At 45.2% G+C, this 27,739-nt stretch overlaps 1 protein-coding gene across 1 annotated transcript in view; it reads left to right on the forward strand.

The window, feature by feature from the left end:
• Positions 1 to 27,739, forward strand: part of APBA1 (amyloid beta precursor protein binding family A member 1) — a 77,479-nt gene that overhangs the window by 42,556 nt on the left and 7,184 nt on the right. Inside the window, exons 3-9 of the mRNA XM_007464182.1 lie at positions 1,526 to 1,565; positions 5,266 to 5,411; positions 14,307 to 14,339; positions 15,339 to 15,425; positions 16,075 to 16,260; positions 19,964 to 20,143; positions 21,606 to 21,818. Coding sequence (XP_007464244.1) covers positions 1,526 to 1,565; positions 5,266 to 5,411; positions 14,307 to 14,339; positions 15,339 to 15,425; positions 16,075 to 16,260; positions 19,964 to 20,143; positions 21,606 to 21,818 — 885 coding nt within the window. The remainder of the gene's footprint in view (positions 1 to 1,525; positions 1,566 to 5,265; positions 5,412 to 14,306; positions 14,340 to 15,338; positions 15,426 to 16,074; positions 16,261 to 19,963; positions 20,144 to 21,605; positions 21,819 to 27,739) is intronic.

A 27,739-nucleotide genomic window follows, 5' to 3' on the forward strand; every position in this document is an offset into this window, starting at 1 on the left:
ATAAACGCATTAGCAGCCAGTAACTTTTCGTTCCTGGTGATCTTGTGTCCTTAGTTTCTCTAAAGGTGATCCTTTCTGAAACCAGAAACCCACCCTCTTTGGTGTGAGGAACCATTTCATCCCAGTGAGCACATCTGCAGCAAGTTTATTGAGATTGATCTGCATTGTGTATTGTGTGATTAGTGTTGAATTCTTGTCATTGTCCTGGGTTGAGTTTAGAGTCTCAAAATGGTTTCTTCGACTGCCTCCAATTTTTCACGTAACAATTAACACTAATATTTTTTAGAATGTTGTGCAGATATTAACGAATTAATCATTCCTTAGCCATTCCCATCTTCCAAGTGAAGAGCACTGTATAAAGTGCTGTGATATGGAGTTGTTTCCCATGATATACCAGCCATCATCTAGGGACCTTCAGTCTTCGAGTCCACTAGGCACCTCAGAGTATACCATCAATTCAAGTCAACCTACTGAGCAGCTATGTTGTACTAGGTAGTCTTGTTCTGAAATGATCACCTAACACCTGGTAGATTCTTGGCTATGAAAATCTTTAGGTTTTTTGAAGATAACCCTTGGCCATGCAAACCCTGATTTTTCCCATTTTAGGGACTCTTGTCTTTTACGTTAGCTCTCCACTCTCCTGTAATGCTGTCATCACCCTGTCCTAGACATACCAGCTGCAAATTCTGTCACTGGTTAGAGCAGGAGTGAATTACCTATTCTTATTCCACTGAGAGTTAACTCTAGGACATTTGCTTGTGAAAGGAACCGAGTGGTAAGTACTGCTCCTCTGAGAGCTAGCATTTAAACTGCCATCCAATCAGGTTCTAGAAGGTTTCTAGCTGATTATATCCACTTCCAAGGATGCTTTGGGAGACTGACCTTTGCTATGAGGTTTTACTTAGTATAAGAAATTCCAGGGTTTTTAAATTACCTCTTTGTTTATTGGGTTCTTATTTTAAGGTAACACAATAATAACTTATGTAATGGATTTTTTAAACTAAAATACATCAGTAAGGGATGAAAGGAAGAGATAAAAGCTGTAGCAATCATTTTTAGCACAGTTAGAGATCAGTGCAGCAAAGACATAAAGTGGAATAAAATTCTCAAAGGGAGTTCTTAATTTTAGCATATAATCATTTCATTGGTGCCTTTACTAATCAGCAGTTTCTCACTTAGACACCCAAATTCTTAAGAGTACAAATTGAGTCCTTTTTATTGCTATTACTGATTATGAATTTTGGTCCATGGGTTATTTTTTAAGATGACAGACATCTCTCTGATTGTAGAATGTAGGATTTTTAGATTATCTAAAATATGAATGGGTGGTTCTGGGCTTTGGGTAACCTTTAATAATAAATGCATATGTTTATTCACAATTCACTTTTTGTAGCCAAGAATGGTTGACAACTGGATAATATCTGTCATTGGTGATGTATTTATTTTTCATGTTGCACAGATGGCTGTGTTAATGCATTTTTCATCATGCTTTGCCCTTTTTGAAACCTCTTTGTCTTAATTACAGTCAAGAAAAAGCTTGGCTTCGTTCCCAACCTACGTCGAAGGTAAGAGCTGAGAAGGAAATATTGAACACCGAGTCATTCATGAATCTTCTAGCATTTTGGGTATTGGAAGCCCTGGGCTGTAAGACGATTGTGGGGAAAAGAGACCACAAAGTCACCTATTCTCAGTCTTAAGTCTTAGAATCTTAGACTAAAACAGCAGTAGCCGTGAATCTCTCAAAGACCCTCCTCCCTGCCTTTGCTGATTCTGTCCAGGAGACTCTGAGGCTGGGGTGAGGCTGGGGGCTTTGCCCAGCCTAGAACTGGCCATATTGGATCCAAGACCCAAGTCTCCTTATCTCTAGTCCAATATACCTCTTGCATCCATCAAGGCCCATTCAAATGGGAATGATGTTTAACTAAGGGAGAAATTTTGCTCTTCATTTAAAAAATAAATAAATAAAAAGACCTTCCCAGTAATTCCCATCTCTTGCTTGGATGAGCTAGTGATAGTAACATTTATCAAGCTCTTTCTTACTGTCTGCCAGGTACTGTTCTAAGCACTTTCTATGTAATAACTAATTGAATCCTCACGTTGATCTTGTGAAGTGGGTTTATCATTATCCCCATGTTATGCACGAGAGAACTGAGGCATGCGGGGTGTGAGCAACCTTCCCAAGATCTCACAGTCAGAGTAGCAGAGACAGGCTGGGAACCAGAAGTCTGACTCCACCGTTCTCCCTGTAATCAATATCCGATGCAGTGCCTTTGCTTTCTGCCACACAAATGTTGATATTATGCAGGTCCTATGGATTCTGGCAATCTGCTTGTAGTTTGGTGTTCCTGGCAATATCTCGTCACCTAGTTTTGTTGTAAATATATTCCAATGGTTTTTGGTTTACCTATCTAGTTTCTTTGTTTTAGGTGGTGATTAAGAGAGAATAAAAAACTGTGCTACCACTACCATCTTCTTAGAATCCTCCAAAGTAATTTTTTAATGCTAAACAAATTATGTAAATTTTTGTCTAACACCCTCCTCTGACTTCTCCATTCATTTATAATAAAATTACAATTTATTAACCTAAAAAAAAATATCTGATGCAGGACTGCCACACATGGTTGTGCAGGTTGTTCACTGCACAAATGTATCCTGTCAACAGGCCTGGTGGGGCCACAACTCAATCCAGGCTAGACATCCCAGCTTGAGGTCAGGCCACACAACTGGAGCGTGCTACTGATCCTCTACCAGGGAGGACAGCAGATGATTTGGGGGGCAGGGTAGATTGTCATTCCCTTGAAGGAGTATTTTCTGGGGGCCAGAGGATGCCCAGACATCGTGTCTGGCCTTTGGATCCTGTGCATGAACAGTTGGTGTGTGCCACTGCCCAAGAATGAATTACCTGGATTCATAAACCGACCTGAACCCTTGGGCCTGAAGCCCAGGACAAGCTCATAGGTTTGGTTGTTACTCCGGTTTCTTTCTTGAGTAACTTGGAAATTATTTCCACCATCTTTGCAAAGCTCCAAAAGTCCTCAGGAGTACCTCGGGGAGTTTTCAGAAGTTGACTATTTCAGAATAGTCAAAACTGTTCTTCATATCCATTCCTCTAGGACTAGAGATTTTCAAGCTCGGCATTAACATGAGTGTGAAGATATAACGTGTGTGCTCATTCACCCACAGAGCAGCATAAAGGCATCACTGAAAAGGAAAACCTGCAATTCTTTGACTTAGGACCATTATAACTTTTTTTTTTTTAACTTTTAAAAAAGCCACTAGCACTGAGCCTAAAATGAACTTATGAAATTCTGGCTGTTTTTTGTGAGTGTGATACCGTGACATTTGATTTTAGTCAGTTTCCCCAGAGGATAATTGACATAAGATCATATCTCAAATATATATTTGTTTAGGTCCAATATTTCTGTCTCTTGGCTGCCTGACGTTTATACAGTCACTTAAATATTATCTGGATTGCTTTTAAACATATCTGCATATCCATACTCATTATGGTTAATGAAGGACCCTTTTCAGTAAATAGAGCTAAATCCACTGATGAATATATGATATTGGAAGTCCCATAGAGAAGATGTTGCATTTTTGTTTTTCTTTTATAATTCATTATTTTCACAAAATAAATGGAAGCTTTTTAAAAGTTGCTATTCCAAGTGAGACCTTTTTTTCCCCAATACCAGGTTGTCAAAAATGATTATGTAACATTATAAATCTATCACTGGAATTTGAGAGAAGACTGATAATCTCTTACTTTTTACAAGGCATAGTGTGGATGCAAACTTGTCCATGTATTATTTTAGTTTGACAGTGCTTCCCTGCTATATACCTAAAGTTGCACATTGTAAATAACCTGCATCCTTCTCACATCTATAAAAGCTTCAGGGTAGGAAGGGTGTAGCTGTTGAGAAGCAAGTAAGTGACTGGTATGTGGTGGAGGCAGCTTTGGCTGTGTACCACTCAGTGTTTATCCAGAGTCTCAGAAAGATTGAGAATCAGAAAACTAACAGGTTTCCTGACTTAATTACTACACACATGCTTTGTGAAGGCCTTTCCTAAAACATTGCTAAATTTCTTTTTTTCCACCACCAACTTGGTTTTAGGAAAATGAATAGATTACTTTAAGGCTGTACCCTGATAAGTAGCTTATCATGGGAAGCAGCTGTTTAAGCTCAAGATGAGCTGGATGTGTAAGGATAAAGATAACCATTTCAGATTAGCTCTCCAAGAGGAAAAAGCAAATTGTTTCCATTTCAAGTTATCTAATTTACGACGCTGAGGTTTTAACAGTGGGTTAAAAAGTATATTTTAGTCTTTCCAAATATGGCATTCAAGCCAAAGAAAATACATATATTTTCATTGCAGAATTAAAACGCCTTTCTTAGCACATCTGTTGTAAAGTTATATATTATTCCAAAACATGTTTTAATTTCCAGTAGGGTTTACAGGTGATTGTGGTTAGAATCAGATGCCCCCATTTTAAATATTTAAAACTAAGGTTTGATTTAAAAGGCTGGTGAATGAGAACAGAAAATTCCAATTTTCCTTGGAATTGATATGTATGTAGACGCAGGCCAGGAATATTGTAGCCTGTAAGTTCCAAGGTTAGCAGCATGAGACCATGGCTTTAGGGTAATGTTACCTGTCTTGCAGATTTCAGGTTAGAGGCTATTTTGGGAATCCAAACATTTGGCAACAAATACTCATTTTTCTGATTTATAAAATTTGTTTCCCCCATTATGGATAAAATGGAAGGGGGCGATATGCATGGGTGGCGAGTAAAGGAACTGCTGTAAAATGAGTTTTTCTAATAAGACGGCCTTCTGCTCACCTAACCATTTGTCCAGCAAACATTTATTTGATACCCACTGAGTGACAGACACTGCCTAGACACAGGACAGCCAGAGATGACTGTGAGGAGCTCTTTGTCCCAAAGAGCTCACAGTCTAACAGGCAAAACAACATCCTTTATCGCTGAATTTTATGTTTCATGTTTAAATAAATATTCACATTGTTTCTCACAATAAATGGACCAGGTGAAATAAGCTTCTCTAAGAAGAAATTGTTCCTTCTATTTGCAAATGAGGGCTGAGTGAAGGTAGACCAGAGAGATGCTCCAGACTCGCAGGTTGATGCACCTGCTCACGGGTCTCTGGAACTGGCCCACCTGTGCTGGAGGTGAGCGGTGGGGGAGAGGTGGTGTGATTGGGGGGTAGAGCGTGGCTTCACTCACCACTGTGGCTTTGTGTGTTACAGTTCCTGGACCTTGTGACCCTGAGGACTTGATCGATGGAATCATTTTTGCTGCCAACTACCTGGGCTCCACCCAGCTTCTCTCAGACAAAACCCCCTCCAAAAACGTGCGCATGATGCAGGCCCAGGAAGCAGTAAGCAGGATCAAGGTGAGGGGGCGCCGTGTGCTCCGAGCGGGGCGGCGGGCAGATGTGGGCGCCTGAGCCGGCTGTAGTGCTCACCCCACACCTCCTGTCCGGAGCTTAGAGGAGAGGAGATAGAGGTGACATGGCAGGCAGTGCTTATACACGTGCCTGCCAACAGTTCTAAACGGAAAAATGATTTCCAAAGTACGCTGGAGTCCTGATGTATAAATGCTACATAATTTGGTTGTTCTTAATGGCCGGTCATGAGGAAAAAGTAATAAGCTTTGAAAAGTTGAAAAGGTGAGGGAGGATAACATTGTAAGTATTATATTTCCAATATAATATGTGAGCTAGAGACCAGTATTTCCTTGTACAGCTAGAGACCAGTGACTAAAACGTCCGTGATACAGTGTGGTTCCAACTAGCTGTCATTGCATTCGAACCGGTTGATCCTGTTCAAGCTAGATTGAACTGGCTTGCTTCACCTAAAACGAGCCATTTGATCAGATCTACCCTGGCTAGTCTGAACCAAGTCAGTGCAAGGGTAACTCAGTGCAAACCAGTCATAACCTGTTTGAATCTGTCTAATCAAGATTTAAAAGGAGCGAGCCTATTTGATCCCTGAAGTAGTTTAGATCATTCACAACTAGTTTGAACCAGCCAGAGCTGGTTTGATCCCATGGAAATGCAAAGCTCTAAAATCTCCACCACAATGCTAGTGCCACCTAGAACCATGGACAAGACAAGGGCGACAGGGACTCTCATGGTGCCATCATGTAATTCAAGTGCCATTAAGTGCCACCAGCACCTAGAACCCCTGAGGCTGTTTCCATGTAGAGCCACAGGCATCGCATCACCATTGAAATCAGAGCCGGGTGTTTCGAGTGAGTTGGAATAGGTTATGACTTCCCAGATTTGGTTCTGTCTGGTGTCCACTGGTCAGAATCAACTCCCTCCTCAAGGGACCAGTCCCTTTTTCATGTCTTCTCTCTCACACATCCCCAAGTTCCTGGGCTTTGTGTGGCATGTGGAATGAGAAGCGCGAGTAGAAGGCCATACGTGAGACTCCTTTACTGTCTCCATCAAGGGAAGAATATTTCTTGAGCACTTATGTGTGCAAGGCTGTGCAAGGTCTCCTGAGGGAGGGAAAATAGTGATTTATAAAGTGAGATCCTTACCCTCAAGCTCAGCAGCACAAATGAGAAGTGAATCAAGCCAGCGCATGTGCAGGGGGTGCCAGAGGAGGAGAGAGGGGTGTCAGGTACTAAGGGCCACAGGAGTGTGGAGAGACCTTGAGAGATGAGATGCTGCCTGAAAGCCCAAGGGAGGGGAGAGCAGCAACCACGGAGGTCACAGAGGTCACACAGCAGGGGCCGTGCTTCTGGTCCTCCGGTCGGGGCTGATTCCCATCTTATTCACATGCCCAGGCTGTGCCATGCCCTGAATATTAAACAAGGTCAGCGCTGGCCCTTCCCTTCACTACCCATCACAGCACAGTATGCCCACACTGCAACTTTTGATAATATTATCGACATTTTAGGAATTAGGATGTATAAGCCAGAGAGTAATTTACAGCTACATCTTACCCCCAGAGATGCATCTTATCCTGCGACTCCCAACAAGACAACTCCCTGACAATGTATCAAGCTGACCTTCCTGCCCTCCGCATCTTTCAGATTCAATAATGCTGCTGGTAGAACATCAGATTCCTGTTGAGCTGCCCATCCAAGCTTGGCCTGATTCTTTTTCACTGTCTCCGTTATCATAAAGAGGTGACATTAATACCCACAGATGTCCCCACAGCCTTCTCCATCTTAATTTAGTATCTCCCAGGCACAACATTCAGAACAAGAACGCACAAACCTCTCTGAGAGAACAAGCTGCTTTTCAGGCACTGTCCTGCCTTATTTCATACAGAGCAGAGAACTTTAAAAACCTAGTCTTTAGGGACGTACTTCTGACCCCTCCTGTCCCACAGTTTGCAAACATGTTATGATTTTGTTACGTTAATATTTGCTAAGTAAACCCCCAGAGTGCCAGATGGTGAGCAAAACACCACAAGAGAAATTGAGATAGAGAAGTTTATGACTCACAGGTCCTGGAGGAAGTTACCTGCACACCTGGAGGGGCCACGTGGGGAGGTCAAGGTAGGACCTGGGCATAAGCCTTTCTTTATTGGGGTCTGTGAGTGGAATGCTTTGAGGTTGCCAGACTAAGGCCGGATTGTTCACCTCAAACCAAAATGGGGTTTTGGTGAGCTCCATGGGGGTCTTACCTAAGGGGCACCAACGGGGAAGGCCCTGGGAGGCAGGGGGAGACTTGCTCACAAGGGCCATCGAGGGGGTCCTTTCAGGAGCTTACATTTGCACGTGACTCTGCGGGCTGCTCTCCACAGCATTTGCTTGCATAAAGGAGCCAATGTCATTTTAAGGCCCACGCAAGCTGCTTGGCCAAACCAAATGGATGCTGAGGCAGTAATACCGTGGAGTAACTTAGCTGAACTCTTAAGCCAGCACTTAGTTTCCCAGGTTAGTGGTACTGTTAGCTCCCCCAGGGTCAGTGGGCGTGCAAGGACCCAGCGTGGTTCTCTGACAGACGGGGACCCCCTGCCAGAGAACCATGTGTTTGGAAATGGGGTGGTGCTTTTGGTTGTCACAGTGTCTGGGACATTTATATTGGCATTAGTGACCAGAACCAGAGATACCTGATACCCTGTAATGTCCAGAATGGAGCCACATGACAAAGATTTATCTCCTCCACAGTGCCAGAGCACTTCCCTGTCAAGGAACACTACCAGGGCCCATTCAGATGAATCTTCCAGAAGAAAGCAACAGTCCACCCCCAGATAGTACTGAAGACCCCTGAGACCAAAAACTGCATGTTGCTTTTAGATGAGTTTTTCCTAGGTTCTGTTTACTGGCCTCCTGACAGGTCCCCTTGACTCCTGCAGCTAGAGTCTCTCTGTCTTTCCCCTGCCCTGTGACACGTATGTGTACTCAGTGACCTTGAGGGGAGAGCAGGCACAGACACATCACCTGAACATAGAGCAGCGCTTAGGAAAGATGCCGCATCTCAGTACCAGATCCTGCCCAGTGCCAAGTGTTCTGTGCATTTTCTGATTTCCACAGTGGTTTCTGACAGTGTTTTTTCACCTTCTTTAAAGTGCAGCTCCCTAGTGAAAAACCAGAAAGCTTACTTTGAATCTTCAAAGGATTGGTATCCAGAAGTTCCACAGGTCATTTGAACAAAAAATTAGATGGTTTTGTCGATCAGAACAGGCAACACAGAGGCTCTCTGATTATAAATCCATTTTAGACCTGCCTAGAGCAGAGAAAGCATTTGGAAAACGTATATTTATTTTTACAGCAAATTACTCTACTGTGAGGAATTCATTATAGAGTAGTAAGATTAAATGGTTGCATTTCATTTATAAGTATCGTTTCACAATGTGCTTCTTGCAGCTGAAGGAACTGTTGCCTAACATTAAATATTTTCTGCCTCATGTTCCTTTTACACCATTTAAATGCCTGTCAGATTGTTTGCCTTTATACCCAGCCTGACGCTTTTTCAAATTGTTAAGTGGAGAAGGCTGCGTCTAGAACCCATGGTTTATTTCCACGCCCCCTAGAAAGTTACCGTCAGGATCGTGCACAGAGACTGCGTTGCGTGCACAGGGAACCGAGGGGCCGAGAGCATTTCTCCAGATCACTCGGGTGGTCTCAAGGGGAGCGTGCACTGCGGTGCCCACACAAGCTCCCTTCTCTGAGGGAGGTGGTGCCGTGCTTTTTCCTAAAGAGAGGCTGCCCTTTCAGGAATGAGTTACTTTGGGCCACCTCTAGAGACATGCAGAACAGAATAAGGCTGCAGAGTTTATAGCCACGTCCATCCAGGAAAGAAGGGGGAAAAATTTACTTGGAAGTCCATTCAGTAATAACCTCACCACAAACTGAGGAGTAATTCCTGGCTTGGTGCTCTCACCTGCACAGAGACAGAGGAGTTTCCTCCTTTCTTTTTCCAATTCCTTCTTCCCTTCCTCCCCGCAGGGATCCCATCTTGCCCCTCTCTTTCCTCTGCCTGCATTGTTTGTTTGACCTGTTGTGGATGCCAGTGAGACCTACCTCACCAGGAGTCCAGCTGTGGCTGTGTGTTTTTGGTGCTTTCTTTCTGAGCAAGCACTGAACCTGACGTTTGGGTTTCCATTTCAAAGCAGGCTTTCATTTCTGGTCTGTCCGTCAATTACATGGTGCCTGTCACTCACATAGCACCAGCCGTGATTTGGAATTGAATAATGATACTGAATTTACACTTGGAGTCTTAAGAATTATGATTTTCCTAATTTAACAAAGAATTTATAGGTTTATTTGCCAAAATGGGAGGCGAATTTGGAGTTGTGGTTTGGCTAGATATGAATTTGGCTCAAAAAGCAAACTGTCCCTATGCAGGATCCTGTGGTAGGCATCTTAGGAGATAAAAATCAACCAATTCCTTGACCTTGAGAAACATACATTTTGATAAGGGAGCCAAGAAGAGTGTTTAGGTAACAGTAATACAAGGCAGGCTGAGGAATCTGAAGTTAAAAGACATTTCCATCCACCAAAATGTAAGAAACAAGGTGCATCTGAATGCAATAGCGGAATTACAGGACATCTGCCATGTTTTAAATTTTTTTTTTCATCTTTGCACCCTCCCTAATATATTCTTTCTGCCTTTGTTCCTAATTTTTGAGAAGTAGTAATATCCTTCCAGGAAGCTTCCCATATGATTTAGAAATGCATTAGAGCAATGGTCCTCAAAGTGGGACCTGGGAATTTGATAGAAATGCAGATTCTCAGGCCCCCACCCCAGTCAGAAACTCATGGAGGTAGAGACCAGGAATCTGTTTTCATAAGCCCTCCAGGAGACTGTGATGTATGCTATAGTTTGGGAGCCACTGCCTGAGAGACCGGTGGGTCATCCAGCCTGAAGGAGCGTCTGTTCTCCAGCTGTGCTCCGCATGTTCCGGGCAAGCCGAGTGCTTCTCGCTGATGGGGTTCCACTGGCAAATAAGCGCAAGAAACGCTGCCAAACGGATCTTTTTGGGTATTTGCCACATGTGTTTTCCTAGTAAAGGCTCTGAGAAGTCCTGTACTGAGGAAATTTAATTCAGTTTGTTTAACCAGAAGCTTCCACAATTACTTGAACGCAGAACACATTATCGCTGTGGTGGTACCTGATAGTCTTTTTGCGAGGATTCTTTTAAACATGTTTTAGGGAAAAGTTCTGGAGAGAGCTTTGCCCTACGTGCTATCAGTATCAAAAGTGCACTGTGGGGCTTCCCTGATGGCGCAGTGGTTGAGAGTCCGCCTGCCGATGCAGGGGACACGGTTTCATGCCCCGGGCCGGGAGCATCCCACATGCTGCGGAGCGGCTAGGCCCGTGAGCCATGGCCGCTGAGCCTGCGCGTCCGGAGCCTGTGCTCCACAACGGGAGAGGCCGCAGCAGTGAGAGGCCCGCGTACCGCAAAAAAAAAAAAAAAAAAAAAAAAAAAGTGCCCTATGCAGAGACAGCCCGCCGCCCCAGCCCAGGGTGGGAATCCTGCTTTAACCCTACCTAGAGAACCAAACGGGAAGCTGGTGCAGCTAGCTCATTCGCCTCCCTTCCTCTCACTACATCTCCGTGCTTCGTTCCACCCTCATTCCCACTTCATTCTCTGCTCCTCAGAGGGAAGACGGGGTGATGTGCTAAATTCTGCCTGAGCCGTAGAAACTGCTTCATGTCCATGCAGTGTGGTGTTTGTCTCCATTTTCTTTCTCCATTTGTGAAGCTCACAAATGGCGTTTTGATATTTTTTGGTCCATGCATTTTTGTAAGAAGCATGCATTATATTATTCTGTCTTTACTAGCCTGCCCCAAAAGATCAGATTTTTCCATTCTTTTATAGAGAGATTTTCTTTAAGCGTTAAAAATTATGATTTAATTGTAGAATGAAAATTTCTATCAGTGTAGCGTTGTCTAAGCCATCTGATTTCCCATCTGACTTGAATTCTGTGGTTGATAAAGACGATATTGACACTGGTAGCAGACCCTTCACGTACATGATCTCATTTACTCCTCCAAATGGAGGGGGTGGGGAATCCTGTGAGGTAGGTATCATTAACCCCATTTTACAGACAGCCTTCGAAGTTTATAGATGAGAAACTTGTCCAGATGGCACAGTAGCAATTTGGAATATAGAGTGAGATTTCCAGGGTTTGAATATCTCTTCTGCCACTTAATAGCTGTGTGACCTCAGGCAAGTTAATTAGCCTCTCTGTGCCTCAGTTTCCTCTCCTGAAAGATGAGGGTAATGTAGCGCCTACCTCACAGGGTTGTTGTAAGCTTTTACATTGGTACACATGAAATGCTTAGAAGGATACTGGCATATACCAAGTGCTCAGTAAATGTCAGCTGGGGAAAGAAAAGCTAGAATAGCCAGGAGGATCCCCGGCATAACTAAACTTGAAGGGTCTTAACAACAGCAGATACCCAGTACACATTGCAGATCGAGTGATAGGATGGACGGTGCTGCAGTATGTCCTGTGCACCACAGCCTGCTGGTGGTAAGCCATAATCAGTCTCATGAAACACAACGATTTAAATGGATGTTGTCACTCCCTGCCTCAAGATGCTTGCTGGCCTTAAGGCTCTCTTAGACCTTTCTCTGCTGTTCCAGCTTCTCATTCTGACCCCAACCCCATCATCATTTCCAATGTTATGTCTAAATTTTTAATTTGTTTCAGGGCACTTGAATATCATAAGCGATTTAAAGGGTGGTGTCACTCTAAGCGCATAAAATATTTTTAGCTTCATAAAAATTGTCTCAGAATGCCTTTCATGAAACTCAGTTTGCCTTTTGGATTCTCTTCCTGATCACCCATTCCAGTAACAAATAGAATGTGGGCATTCCATTGGTGGCAGACTTACTTTCCTTTGAAAAGGCCCCTTTCAGATCACTCTTCCTACGAGTGAAGAATTTTGACCAATAGCTATTAGGTTTTGGTATCAAAAATAATGGAAATTTATATCTTACTGCCGTATCATTCAGGGAAGGTAGTAGAAGACAAACAGATGTTAGGATCTCACAGCAGTTGTTTATCTTGAGGATTATAACTGGTGCAGATCAGAGCATCCCTGGCACAACACTAAGATTCCACCCAGTAATCTCTGTGGCACAGCATCAGCACAGGGCCACTCCTCAGATGTGCAAGTATTTCCACCGTCATGTACAGTGGTTAGGATGATGCTTGCAGTTGCTGCCTTCAGACTTTTCCAGAGTAGGCTGTTCACCTCGAACTCATGACCACCAGTACAAGCTGTGGGGTGGCTCTGTGGGAGTGGGGCTGCCCTAGTCTCCTGGTGCACCAAGATTAGCCATTTGGTGTTTGGATGGTGGACGCATCCAGTTTCTCCACGATGAGGTAGTACAGACAACACATGTAGAGTCACTAATGAGACAGTGACACGCTGCTGAGAGCAAGAGCTTTCCCACCAGGTGAGTACCAAGGATGTGAGGGAGCAGCTCTCCCTGTACCCCACCCCCATCCCCACAGCAGTTACATGGTTTGGCCATTGACTCACCATCGTTTGAGTAAGATCTGTGTATATGTACCAAGCCCTACCAAAGCCAAGAGGTTGCACCCTGACATAGGCAGATTATAATCATCTAACATCATAATCGTATAAGAGCAAACACAAATAGAGTGCTTATAACGCACCAGGAACTGTTCTGAGAGCATTGTATATACAGTTGACCCTTGAACAGCACAGGTCCACTTATATGTGGGTTTTTTTCAGTAGTAAATACTGCAGTACTATATGTTCCAAGACTGGTTGAATCTGTGATTGGTTGAATCCAAGGATGTGGAACTGTAGATACAGAGGAACCGAACTGCATACACAGAGGGCCAACTGACTGTAAGTTATATGCAGATTTTTGACCCTGCGGTGGTTTTGGCACCCCTAACGCACACATTGTTCAGGAGTCAACTGTATTCATTTTATCCTCAAAACAGCCCTATGAAGTCGATACTGTTTTTACCCTCATTTTACAGTTGAGGAAACTGAAGCACAGAGACATTAAGTCGCTTGTTCCAAGTCACACAACTGGTAGGTAGCAGAGCCAGAATTCAGTTTTAGACAGTCTGGCCTCAGAGTTTCTATTTTTATCAACTGTTCTATCTTGAATAAATATTACACCCATTTCTAGTTAGGTATAGGCTCTATTAACGTTACACAAATTTAAGGCAAGGAGTATTACTACAGATAAGGAGAACAATTCAGAAATCAGTAACAAAAAGATAACTAGGAAATCTTCAAATATATTAAAATTAAGAACACAGTTCTAAATAATGTTCAAAGAAGAAATCACAGTGGAAATTAGAAAGTGTTTTGAATGAAATAATAATTAAATTGCAACATCAAAATTTGTGGGATACTGCTAAAGCAGAGGTTAGAGGAGGCTCATAGTTTTATATAAATAGGAATGAAAAAAAGTTTGAAAATCCACACTTTAAGTTTTCATCTTAAGCTAGAAAAAAAAATTGGCAAACTAAAGCCAAAGAAAAAAGAAGGAATAAAGGTACAGGCTGATATCAGTGAAATAGAACACAGGCATACAGTAAAGGAAATCAACAGAATCAAAAGTTGGTTCTTTGAAAACATTAATTGCAGTGAAGTGTAAGAAGCACCTCAATACATGTCCTTCCTACTACTGCCCCTGGCAGCTACTAAATTCTGATCTAGGAAATCAATTATAGAGTGGGATTTTTTTAAGCCAGTCCTCCGCCCACAGAAATGCTTTATACCACTGTCAATATTAGTTTGTTGATTCCCTTTTCAACTGAGTCTCTGCAAATTCTTTTCTAACTGTTCTCCTGTCTCTGTTTGTTCCATGCTAAGCAGATGGCCCAGAAATTAGCCAAAAGCAGGAAGAAGGTGCAGTACAAACAACTTCATCAGCTTGGTGTTATGCCTGGTTTTTTTTTCCCCATTTATTTACGTTTTGCCTTTTTCCTTATTTCGTGTTTTTGTTTTCTGCATCCAGCAAGTTTTTGTTCAGATTTCTTTTTGAACCGCCCCATAAGCCAACGTTTCTCAAAACTCAGTTGCCCAACGTGGCTGTTTTCTGTTGCTCATTAGTCATCTCACTCCAGAGGAATGACAGGGAGCAGATTGGGGATGCTGAAGGGATCCTGCAGTAGTGCGCAAGTGCCCTCCGTTCAGGAGCATTCACGTGGCAGGGACCTGGGTCTGCTCAATTCTAGTCATGTTTGATTTGTGGATTTGTCAGATTGCTGGATGCAAAAAAGAAAACTCGCTAATAACCACACGTGTGCAGAGTCAAGCCCTGAGTGAATCAGACTAATGTGCTTTTTTGGTTGTGAAGCTTCTAGGTGCTTATGAGCTACCCATGGGACACTGAGGCATTGGGGCTCGCTCTTACTGGGGTAGCTTCAGGAGTGGGTACTTCTTCTGTGGTGTGTGGCGTGTGGGAACACGAAGACCCTCTTACCACAGCTGCCTTGTTTGCACCCGCTGTAAGCATTGTCCCCCGGGAGCAAACTCTGACTTCTCCAAGGCCCTGGGGGTATGAGTCAGTTGCCCTTGTTCCTTCAATCTGTTGCGCTCTGAACCCCTTGCAGACAGTGCCATTCACAATCATTGTTCATGGAGTCAGATCTACTGCAGTTACTGCTTCCATGGCGGAAGAAGCAAGGAGGGGTCCGCATTTCTCCCTGTAACCTGGAGATGCTCACTCCCGTCCCCGTGTCATCCTCTGTGTGGTCCCTTCAGCTTTGGCAGTCTAGTTCTGAAGTCTGCATCGCTGTTCTGGTGACTGTGTCTCAATGCCTCTGTGTATGAGCTAACCTTGCTTGCACGCACCTGGGTCAGAGTAACGTATTGAGCTTTCTCTTGGTGCATTTTCCTTCTCAGGCCCCTGAAGGTGAATCTCAGCCAATGACTGAAGTGGATCTCTTCATTTCTACCCAGAGAATCAAAGTATTGAACGCTGACACGCAGGTATTAGCTGGCTCCCACCTTCCTCGGGGGTGAAGCTTAGCATGACAACTAGGAGACTGTGCCCTTGTCTGTAGAGCAGCTGTCCCCAGATGCTGGCTTCCACACAAGCTAGAAGGTTGTGTATGCAGTGCCTGCTGCCGGGCTGGGGGATGGGAAGGGACTTGGTAGGGAGGATTGGGGCTATTAAAGGTCAAAGGAAAAAATACGCCTTGGATATTGTTTGCTAATAATTCTCATAAGTTTTTATCAGAAGATTCTTGAACAAACTAGCCTTTTAAGAAATTTTGTTTAAAATCACACACACACACACACACACACACACACACACACACACACACACACACACACACACACATCCAGTCATCACATGCAGATTTTTTATTTTTTAACTTCCCCACCAGAGATTCTACTGGTTGTAAAATGATTGAAATTCCTTTTCACATACTACAGACCACTTCCTGCTCTGGGTTATCACAAGCCAAGGGAATTGCTCCCAGGCCTGGGTGGGCGCGTGTAAGTCTGCCAACAGAGTGTTTGCCGTGAGCTCCCACATGTGGACTGCACTTGGCTAGGCTGTGGGGTGGCAGGCTGTCTCATGGGCCATTCGATGCCGCACTGGACATACCATCCTCTCCCTGCTGCCTTCCAGGAGACAATGATGGACCACCCTCTGAGGACCATTTCCTACATTGCAGACATCGGGAACATCGTTGTGCTGATGGCCCGCAGGCGGATGCCCCGCTCCAACTCCCAGGAGAACGTGGAAGCCTCCCACCCATCCCAGGATGGAAAAAGGCAGTACAAGATGATCTGCCACGTGTTTGAATCTGAGGACGTAAGGGCAGCCTCCCTTCCATGTGATCTGGGCTGCCCTTGGGTGGCCAGGTTTCCTCTAGTTCTCAGAACCTTAATCGTATGTGAGACAAATACTTACTGAGCCCTTATTATGTGTCAAGCACTGTTCTAGTGCTAGGGATATAAGGCTGAGTAAAATAGACAAGATACTCATTGTAAAGGTTGTAGAGAGACAGAAAATAAATAGATAAATATACTTAATATAAAGTTAGGTAGTGGAAGGTTTGATAAGGAAAAACTAGGTCAAGGGATAGAGGGGCCAGGGGCTATTTCAGGTAGAGTGATGAACAAAGTCCTTTCTGAGGTGACATTTGAGCAGAGACCTGAGTAGAGTTGACAGTGAGGAAGGAGCAGGTGCAAAGGCCCTGAGACAGGGGCCTGCTGATAGAGGTTGAGGAAAGGCAAGGAGGCAAGCCACTAGAGAGGACAGAAGGGTGGGAAGAATTCAGCCAGACCCACAGGGGCCCGAACAGGTCTTACCTGGCCACTAGGGCATTTGGGGAGGACAGTTCTTGGATGTGCAGGACTGCCCTTTCCTAACAGGAAGGTTAGCGTCCCTGATCCTTCCCACCAAATGGCAAGAACACCAGCCACCCACTCCTTAGCAAAACCAGCTGCTCCTCCAGTCACAAAGCGTGATCCCTAACGCCCATCTCTCCAGGTGATAAAGTCAGCAGAGGAAATCAGCGTACAACAGAGGTGGGGCCCATTCTTCCATTCAGCCTTCTTACCCAGTTGTCCCTAGAACTGCCGGCGAGAACACCAGGCTTCAAGCTGTGTTAGCATCGTGCTTCCCCCAGAGCTCGACAGGCCTTGGAAACTCCCTCTGGGCCTTGTTTTTTTTTTTTTTCTGGCCAAGCCATGAGGTTTGCGGGATCTTAGTTCCCCGACCAGGGATTGAATCCGGGCCCTCGGCAGTGAAAGCACAGAGTCCTAACCACTGAACCACCAGGGAATTCCCCCCACGATGGTTTTGAACTACAGAGCCTCCCCGAGAGGGCCGTGTCGGTGCCGTTGACTGGTCTAACTTTTCCTCCTGCCACAGTGGAATAAGCTGTATTTCTCATATTGAGCAGGGAACCCTTATATACTTAAAGAAAATTGCCTACAGTTAGCCTTGGCTCCTTAAAAGGGGCCATTTTTCTCCAGAAGAGTGTTCATCTAGCTGCTTTAAATGGCCTTCCTCTGAGAAGTTAGGAGTCTGAGGCGAGCTGCTTTTCTCCAGGGAAACAGAGCTGACATGGCTGTAGCCACAGACAGGAGGAGACGCTTACACTTTTGTACCATCTTTTACTTGTCTGGTTCTCTAGAAAGCAGTCCCAGGGACACGGTCACTGAGAAGGCAGAGAGCTTGAAACACCTGTCCTGGCCATTCTCCCCGCTTTTCCTTTAAAACTGAGGCTAAGCCTGCAAACGGGGAGAAAATGAGTTTAGAAGGTTCTCGGCAAGTTCCAAAGGAGTTACATTTAGAATCTTAAGTTTCATGTGTTCTGTAGGCCCGTGAAAAGGTGGAGTTAGCTCTGCTCACCAGACATGAGAGTCCCGGTACGACCCTCTGCCACCTCCCTCTGGCTTGGTGCTCCTAAGGAGGGCCTTCTTTCCCTTGGGGCTCCTTTGGGTCTGTAGGGGGAGATGATGAAGGGGAAGAATGAGGAAGCAAGAGTGGACCTGGGAATCTTACTGCTTTGCTTCCAAAGCCCAGGACAGAACGGGGAGAGCATGGGCTGCAGAACTGGGAGGACTGTTTGTGGATCCCGTCTCCCGTTCTATAGAAGCTCAGGCTGTGCAGCTGCTGAGCTTCTGTAGAACGGGCTGCCATGTGGCTCAGGTGGACACGGCAGAGATATAAGTAGCCTGTGTGTGCTTGCCCGGTGCATCCACACGTGACGGTCGGGAGGACCGCTGGCCGTGTTCTCAGACACGCTTTTTTTAGTTCATCTGTTCACACAAGCCTCTGCCACGGTGGTACCTCGGCAGGAGGCAGCATGGTGGTCCTTGATGTGACTTGTGGCATGTGACCTCACCAGATCCTCAGAGTGAGAAAAGTTGAGCATTTCTTTCCCCACTGCCAGCCACACAGAAATTTCTGATATCACAGTTAATTAGCTGCTTTCAGCAAAAGTTACCAAACATAGGGAAAGGAGGAGTGCAGATTAGAGTTGTGTGTGTTTGAAACATTGCCCTAGAGCTTTCAGTTGTTTTGCGGGCTTTCTACCTACTATTATTAGAGCAGCAGTCCCAGTGGTGGGCAGGAAGTGGGCTCCGGAATCAGGCTGCCAGGATTCTCAGCTCCCATCCCCACCCCAGCTTAAGCTCTCAACCTCTTTTTTCCTGATCTGCCCAATGGGAGCAAATAAAACAGATTCGAAGTCTAAGAGCTCTGAGAAACAAGGAATTTTTGTACTCAATTGGTTGATAAACCTGCTTTGAGCTGCCATGAGACACATTATAGGATTTGTCCAGCTTACCGTGAATCGTACACATTTGTTGCAGGAACATTACTGTGTTTAGGCACTTCTCCAGGCTCTAATGGGGTTTTTACACAATGTATGATAAATGCACCCTGTTACCTTTCTAAAATGTGAACATTTCTGAACTCTGAAACACTGCCTTCAGAGCTTAGGATGAGGGCTTATGGACCAGTCATACTTACATCTTAGAGTTGCTGTGAGGATTTATGTGACGGTGCTTCTGCAGCATTTAACACAGCACAGGCTCAGTTGCTGGTGTCTCTCTCAGGTTGTAATGTTGGTTAACTAATGCAGGGAAAGGTTATCAAAGCCCAGTGCAGGAGAAAGAACAACAGAAGCAGAGTTCCTGTCCTGTGAGCGGTGTGACCTTCCTTGAACAGGTTCCTTCACGTCTCTGGCCGCAATCTCCTCACCTGGAAAATGCATAATATTTTGTAATGTCCCATCCTTAGATAATATGAATGAAATGAAATTCCTAGATAATGTAACCTCCCTTTTTGAAAAATTTTTCACAAAATAACCAAAGTATTGCCAGAAATATAACACAAAGGAGAAATAAAAGGAAAGCAAGCTAAATAAAATAAAATAGGTTGATAGACACACACTCACACACACATGCAGAACCACCATACTCTACGGCCAGTGTGCAGGCTGATGGGAATGTGATTTATTGGCAACCCACATCCCATGAATAGCATTGATGCTGATGATTTTCCAAAGTCATGAAGCTCACTCGTGGTAAAGTGTTGGACAAAACAAAATACCGTCTTCTCTCAATTTACAGAATAGTTGTATTCTTGGACTGTTCAGTGTGTACTAGAGCGTGCAACTAAAGTCTTGTGTTTTTATATAAATTAGAGTTGAGTCCCAGCCTTTAGACACAGTTGTTACATGTACATGAATGTCCAGTGGGATATTTGAAAATTGTGCAGGATGTAAAACAGCTCGTCCTGTGTAGGACTGTCCTTTGCACGGCAGTAGGTCCAGCATCTCTGACTCCTGTCCATCAAATGCCAGGAGCTCCATCAGGACCATTGTCATAGACAAAATTGTCCCCACTAATTTTGAAAATGACCTCTAGCAGGCACTGCTGCACCATGGCGACCCACTGGGCTAGCTGCTGCCTAGGGCTCTGTAGTCCTGAGGGACCCAGGTCGCCCAGCAGCAGTGCTGCCCTGTTGACCCCGTCTCCCCTTTCCGGCTTCTCTGCAGGCTCAGCTGATTGCACAGTCCATCGGGCAGGCATTCAGCGTGGCATACCAGGAGTTCCTCAGGGCCAACGGGATTAACCCCGAAGATCTCAGCCAGAAGGAATACAGTGACCTGCTCAACACCCAGGACATGTACAACGACGACCTGATCCACTTCTCCAAGTCGGAAAACTGCAAAGATGTAGGTACTTTCCAGAAGCTGTTCTCTGAGCTGGGCCAGCCGGGGCCCACCCGCGATAGAAGTGAAGGCAGAGTGGCTGGGCTGAAGAGTGAGCTCAGGCCCATCTCTGTCTCACCTCACATGAGGCCTGATAAAGACTGCAGCCGAGGGCCGTGGCCAGTGAGACAGGGCGTCGTCTGCTCCCTGCGATCCAGAGCTGACTTTGGGGTGGGTTCCAGAGGCAGACAGGACCTGAACCCTGCCCTTTACCAAGCCCACAGTCTAGGAAAGGGCACAGAAGATTGTAAATGATGGTGCTGGTACAGGCACTCGTCAGAGACAGCTGTACTTAGCAGATTGGAGCCGATCTCGGCTCTCAGGTCTCAGATGATAAGTGCTGTGCTCCCCCAGGGACCGAGCTCTAGGGGAGTGTCTGGAGGGAAACGGGGCCGCCTGATCTGGTCTGAGGTCTCAGTATTCTTTGGAAAGTGTAGAGGAGTGCAGAAGCATGAAAGTCCGGAAGCTCAGGAATTGTCTGGGGAGCCATGAATGAGGCAGCCAGGCTGCAGCAGGGGTTGTGCATAGGAGAGGATGTGAAGAGGCCAGTACAGGCTTTGGGTCAGAACTGGAGGGCTTGAGAGTCCAGCTGTGGTGAGGGGCCTGGACTTTATCCACTAGGTGTGAGAAAGTGATCTTTCTATCCACTAATGAATGTGAAGTGTCCTAGGCTCCCTGGAAGCAGAGCCTGAGATGGGAATTCTTGTACATGGGATTTGGGGGAAGGGTGCACTCAGGAAAAAGTGAGTGTGGGCAGCAGGGTGGTGGGGCTGCCAGGGAGGAATGTGGCCTTGCTGGAGATGAGCATCATTCTGATCCAAAGGGAAGCTCCAGCTCACACATCGCAGGACGGACCTTGTCCCACCTAGAGCCAAAAGAGCTGGCAGGCCTTTGTAGCCTACTAATCAATCATTGACACCAAGGTCAGACGGAGGTGTGTTAGTGTGCTTGGGCTGCCGTAACAAAGTTCCCCAGACGGGGGGCTTCAATAGCAGAAATGTATTGTGTCACAGTTCTAGAGGCTGGAAGCCTGGGATCAAGGTGTCCGCAGGGTTGGTTCCTTCTGAGGGGGAAGATCCATTCCAGGCCTCTCATTTGCTTGTAGATGGTCATCTTCTCCCTGTGTCTTCACTCTGTGCATGTCTCTGTGTCCAAATTTCCCCCTTTTGTAAAGATACCAATCATATTGAACTGGGACCCACCCTAATTATTTTATTTTAACTTGACTGCCTGTGAAAAGATCCTATCTCCAAACAAGGTAATATATGCCATGGAATATAGAGAGGACAGAACGCATTTGGGTTGGAGTCATCAGGGAAATGTCTGTCATGTTTAGTCAAGACAGGAATAGGGAAAATGCTTTGATTTCTGTCGCTACCCTGGATGGTTGCTGATTCAGGCTTTCTACGTGTTTTCCTCCTTTCAGGTCTTCATAGAGAAGCAGAAAGGGGAAATCCTAGGTGTGGTGATTGTGGAGTCTGGCTGGGGATCCATCTTGCCAACCGTGATCATAGCCAACATGATGCACGGAGGCCCAGCGGAGAAATCGGGGAAGCTGAATATTGGGGACCAGATCATGTCCATAAATGGCACCAGCTTAGTGGGCCTGCCTCTGTCGACCTGCCAGAGCATTATTAAGGTAACTGGAGATGGGAAAAATCAACCTCTCTTGTAGACCTGAAGTGATATGAAGTCATCAACATTTGAGTGTATTCTAAGTGTCAGGCACTGAGAAGGACACAAATACAAAAAGCATGGACTTGTACTTGGGTTGTTTACCATCAAGTTGCTATTTACCAGTTCCTCCCTGAAATTGTTTTCTCAGGGATGGTATAGCTGGCTCACATAGCACCGCTCACTAACACCATGCCCTCGCAGACATCACTAATCAATCACAGCATTCTGTCCCATTAAGCCCCCACTCAGCCTCAACAGAATTTTCCTCAGCTCAGTAATCAAGACAATCACTTATACTCAGCTGGGTGTTCTTGAGATGACTTGCCATCCCTGTTACAAATCATGGAAATGCTTCAGATCCCAGGGCACTGCACTTTACTGTGATCCAGGTGAGTGTATCCTCCCCAGAGCCTGCGTAACATGATCCACACATGCCACGTAGAAGGAAGGAAACTGGTACAGTCTGTATACTTCTTCTAAAACCTGAACATAATTACCTCTTGTTCAGCCTGAATTGATACTGTTGTGTGAGGCTGAGAAGAACTCCTTAAAAGAAAATTGAATATGAGTATTTGAGGGCAAGAAATTAGATTTTCTTAGAAATGAAGTATCCATGTGTAGTCTCTTGAGTGCATTGGAACTTGCTGATTGCATGGGAACTAGGAACAAGTATATTTTTCCTTCACTACAGTATCTGTAGACCCTGCCAGCTCTGTACCAAGCAGTGTGGTACAAGCAGACCAGGATCCTATGATGTTCTTTGGTTCCTTGGGGTTTCCTGAAAGACTGTTAACTAGAATATAGCTCTGTATGTGTGTGTGTGTGTGTGTGAGAAAGAGAGAGAGAGAATAAATGTGAATTTATAGAATAGTTATTCTAAGCAGAAGAAAATCACAAAAGACAACATCCTTGGCCAAGGGCCCTGGGATGGAGGGGAGGTCAAGGTGAGTGTATAGGCCAGACATGTCTACCTCTTTGCGTTTTTTTGTTTGTTTTTTATGTTATATAGGAATTCATCTTTTTTTCTTTCTTTTCCTGCTTTTTTTAATCAGTATTTTTATTGAAATATGGTTGATTTATAATATTGTGTTAATTTCTGCTATACAGCAAAGTGATTCAGTTATACATATATATATTCTTTTTTAATATGTTCTTTTCCATTATAGTTTATCATAGGATATTGAATATAGTTCTCTGTACTGTACAGTAGGATCTTGTTGTTCATTCATCCCATATATAAAAGCTTACCTCTGCTAACCCCAACCTCCCACTCCGTCCCTCCCCCAACCCCCTCCCCCTTGGCAACCACCAGTCTGTTCTCTATGTCTGTGATTCTGTTAATGTTTCATAGATAGATTCATTTGTGTCACATTTTAGATTCCACATATAAGTGATATCATATTGTATTTGTCTTTCGATTTCTGACTTACTTCACTTAGTACGATAATCTCTAGTTGCATCCATGTTGCTGCAAATGGCATTATTTTGTTCTTTTTTATGGCTGGGTAGTATTCCATTGTGTATATGTACCACATCTTCTTTATCCATTCATCTGTCGATGGACACTTAGGTTGTTTCTATGTCTTGGCTATAGTGAATAGTGCTGCTATGAACATAGGGGTGCATGTATCTTTTTGAATTAATAGTTTTGTTGGGATATATGCCCAGGCATAGGATTGCGGGATCATACGGTAATTCTAAATATTTTTAGTTTTCTGAGGAACCTCCATACTGTTTTCCACAGTGGCTATCTGACCAACAGTGTAGGAGGGTTCCCTTTTCTCCACACCCTCTCCAGCATTTGTTGTTTGTAGAATTTTTAATGATGGCCAACCTGACTGGTATGAGGTGGTACCTCATTGTAGTTTTGATTGCATTTCTCTAATAATTAGCGATGTTGAATATCTCTTCATGTGCCTATTGGCCATCTGTATTTCTTCCTTAGAGAAATGTCTGTTTAGGTCCTCTGCCTATTTTTCGATTGGGTTTTTTTGTTTTTGAGCTGTGTGAGCTATTTGTATATTTTGGAAATTAAGCCCTTGTCAGTCATATTGTTTGCAAATATTTTCTCCCGTTCTGTAGGTTGTCTTTTCATTTTGTTTTGCCTGTTTATTTTTTTTTAAGTTTATTTTATTTATATATATTTTGGCTGGGTTGGGTCTTCGCTGCTGCGTGGGGGCTTTGTCTAGTTGCGGTCAGCGGGGGCCACTCCTCGTTGAGGTGTGAGGGCCTCTCATTGCAGTGGCCTCTGTCACTGCAGAGCACGCGGGCTTCAATACTTGTGGCTTGTGGGCTCTAGAGTTCAGGCTCAGTAGCTGTGGTGCTCAGACCGAGTTGCTCCGTGGCATGTGGGATCCTCCCAGACCAGGGCTCGAACCCCTGTCCCCCGCATTGGCAGGCGGACTCCCAACCACTGCGCCACCAGGGAAGCCCTGCCTGTTTATTTTTAATGAAACAAATCTAAATACTCATAAGATAATCACACCCAGAAAGAAATAGTCCTTTTGGGGCTCATTTCTTTTTGTTATAAATAAATTCTACCTCTTGCTTAACATACATTAAAGATAAGATTAAAGGTCCTAGTTTGAACATGTATATTCATTCAAACATGTTTAATTGGGCTTCTGTTAGCCTGAGCTGAACTGTGAAGAAGCCAGAATGAAAAAAATAAATAAAAATTTAAAAAGCCAGAATGACAGTATGCACATGGAGGATAATTTATAATTGAAAGGGTTCATTGGGCCCTAATGGCAACATAGAGGTGAAATGCTAAGAGCATTTGGAGTGGGGGAGCGGAAAATCTTACTTTTTTTTTTTTTTTTTTTTTTTTTTTGAGGTACGCGGCCCTCTCACTGTTGTGGCCTCTCCCGTTGCGGAACACAGGCTCCGGACGCACAGGCTCAGCAGCCATGGCTCACAGGCCCAGCCGCTCTGCGGCATGTGGGATCTTCCCAGACTGGGGCACAAACCCGTGTCCCCTGCATCAGCAGGCGGACCCTCAACCACTGTGCCACCAGGGAAGCCCTACCTGATTTTTAAGGTGGGCCTTGAAGGAGGAGTTAGACTCAGGTGGATAGCAGAAAGGAAAGTGGCCTTTGGGAGTTTCTTCTGGAATTGATGGATGGTGGACTGGCTTTGTGTTGGGAGAGGCAGGTCTGAGCCAGCCTGAGAAGGCTGATCTGATGGTGTGATAACGTGCGGAAGCCAGGGAGGGCCAGGAGTAGGGAGAAAGGACCCACCCACGTTTGGCTTCTCACTCACACATGCCAAGGTTCACAGATGCCCTCTCACACCAGGGAGCAAGTTACTTATTAAACACCGATGCATGTGTGAGAACTGTCGAGGGGCCATGGAAGCCAGAGATGCCTCAGACACAATCCGCACCCTAAGGAGCTTGGCCTCGATGGGGAGAAGGGAATGAAAGGACTGATAATAACAGTGACTGAGTGCTGTGCGCCTGGACCATTCTGAGAATGTGTGTGTTCACTCGCAGAACCCTACAGCAGCCTTCTGTAGGGTAGGTACTATTGTGCAAGTTAGGAAACAGGCACAGAAAGATGATATAATCATTCAAGGTCACACAGTGTGTCAGTAGCGCAGCCAGGTCACTCGGCCACCCTGTTATCTTTCCAGCGGTGTCTGTGGTCAGACCCTGGGGCAGTGGTTCTCAACCTGGGGGATCTTGACCCCTTGAGCCCCCGGGCGTCATTTGGCAGTGTCTGAAGACAGTGACCCTTGGCACTGGTCACCTCCCTTCCTCTTCATAAAAACAGCCTGTGAGGGAGGGTGATGGCAAATGCCTGGTTCACAGATGAGTCATCAGCTACTCAGAAGGTGCAGACAGCATGCCCAGGACACCCCAGCTGACGGAGTCCAGATCCCCATCCACCCCTCCCTGCCTCTTCACAAAGGAGGCAGACGAAGTGAGGGAGGCTGTGAGACCCATGGCCTGCCTTCCCCTGGTACCACACGGGGATTGGTCTTCTGTCCAGTGCATCACACATCAAGGTGGAAACAGACTAGCGCAGGGCGCAGTTGGCGCACTGTCTGAATAGTTTCCTAAGGGGAAAAGGTTTGTTTGCACGAGTAGCTGACCTCTGATGTCTATAAATGGAGTCTCTCTGGAATCGGAAAATTAAAAGGCCATGTGGTGATGAAAGAGATGTAACTGATGAAGATGGAGAGGGAGAAAGCCAGCACCTCTGTGGCCACCCTCGGCAGAGAAGTACTTAGCAGGCAGGCCCCAGCTGGGACACAGCTGCCCTTTCTCAGCACTGCAGGATGCGCTGCCTTGTCGAATAGAAAAGGGTGATTGGCCCTGTCCCCTTCTCCCCCCCGCCCCGAGAATCTTCCTACTGATCCCAGCTAGAATTGCCAGTACCGAAGAAGACGTTTAATGGGTTGTCTCCTGTTTTTAAGTTCTGTAAAAACATACCTTTTTTGCCTGCCCCTGAGCAGGTATTCACACTGCCCCACCCTCACCCCTAGGCCCCCGCAGGGGAGCATTCTGGGCTTCAAGGCTTCCCATCAGTATCGCTTGTTTCAGTGTTGTCAGTACTCCTTGCGATGAATTTAATGAGCAGCTCTCATCCTGGAAAATCAGTGCTTAGCAAACTTTGATTGAATCACCCAGGGATCTTGTTAAACTGCAGGTTCTGACTCGGCAGGTCTGGGATGGGCTTCTGCATTTTCAGCAAACTCCCCGGTGATGACATCGCCAGTAATGGGCTTCGAGTGTTCTGCAACTTGCCACTTTAATGCATGTTGACCTTTTCTCTCTCCTGGTTATAGGGAATAGAGTATGTTTCTAGAATAGATTACAGGTATTGAATTATTTTCTTTCTTCCCTAGCTCTTATATTTCCTGTCATAGTTCCTAAAGCATAATTATTGGTAGGCAAAGCATGTTAGCAGACTGCCTGTTTGTGCCATCACCTCTACGGTCCTGCCCTCCAGATTTGTTTTCTTTCTGAAACTAGAGCACCGCTTCCTTACCTTCCACAGGATCATCACGGGTCTGCTTTCCCGTTGCTATAGAGACCATTCTGGCTTCTCTCCTCTCCCTTTCCCTCTTCCCTACTCTTTCCTCCCACCATATTTCTTAATTTGCTACATCATTCCACTGTTGTCATGGGGACGAAATGACCATTTATTTAACTGGCACCTCCAATAAAGTGGCAGCTGAGAAATCCGAGTTAATGGGACCCAAGTTGAAGCAGTGATGGGGAAGAGCAGAGCAAGTGCGTGGTCTGGTGGTTTCAGATTTGCCATCTCTCTGGGCTTCGTCTTGCAGCAGATATCCCCAGTCTAGAAATTCTTTCACTGAGGGACAAATCAGCATCTTAAATCAATGTACACAAAAGAACCCACCGGAGCGATGTGGACTTTTTAGGTAACAGAGAAAATAGAGTCATTCTCTTGCTTTTGAGGAGCTCTCCAAGGTTTTCCTGTACTCACAGACATACCTGAACCACCCGTGTTTCATAGATGCAAACATTTAAAGCGGGTAGCTCTATCTGGAGGGTTGTGTTTCTGACAACGTGCTCCTCGTTTTCATCATCCTTTGCTCTTGTTTCCCACACACTCCTGGTCTTGTAGTGTGTGATGTGGGGAGAGAAAGGGGAATGGACTCTGGCTGCCCTGCCTGTGCCCGCAGCCCTCCCCTGAGCTCCCGGAGGCCTGGCTCCACCAACTCCCAGCACCTAACACATGTCTTGGCACGTTGCAGGTGATCCATACATATCTACTGATTGAGTGATAAAAAGGGGGCTCTCAAGGGAAAAAGAAATATATTCACGAATGGTATCTGAGCAACACCCCCAAAAGAGAAGCCGATTTGTAATGTTAGATATAGCTGTTTCTGAGCATGATGGTTAAGATGTGG

The sequence above is a fragment of the Lipotes vexillifer genome, unplaced genomic scaffold, assembly GCF_000442215.2.
Source record: "Lipotes vexillifer unplaced genomic scaffold, Lipotes_vexillifer_v1.1 scaffold790, whole genome shotgun sequence".
Lineage (NCBI taxonomy): Eukaryota > Metazoa > Chordata > Mammalia > Artiodactyla > Lipotidae > Lipotes > Lipotes vexillifer.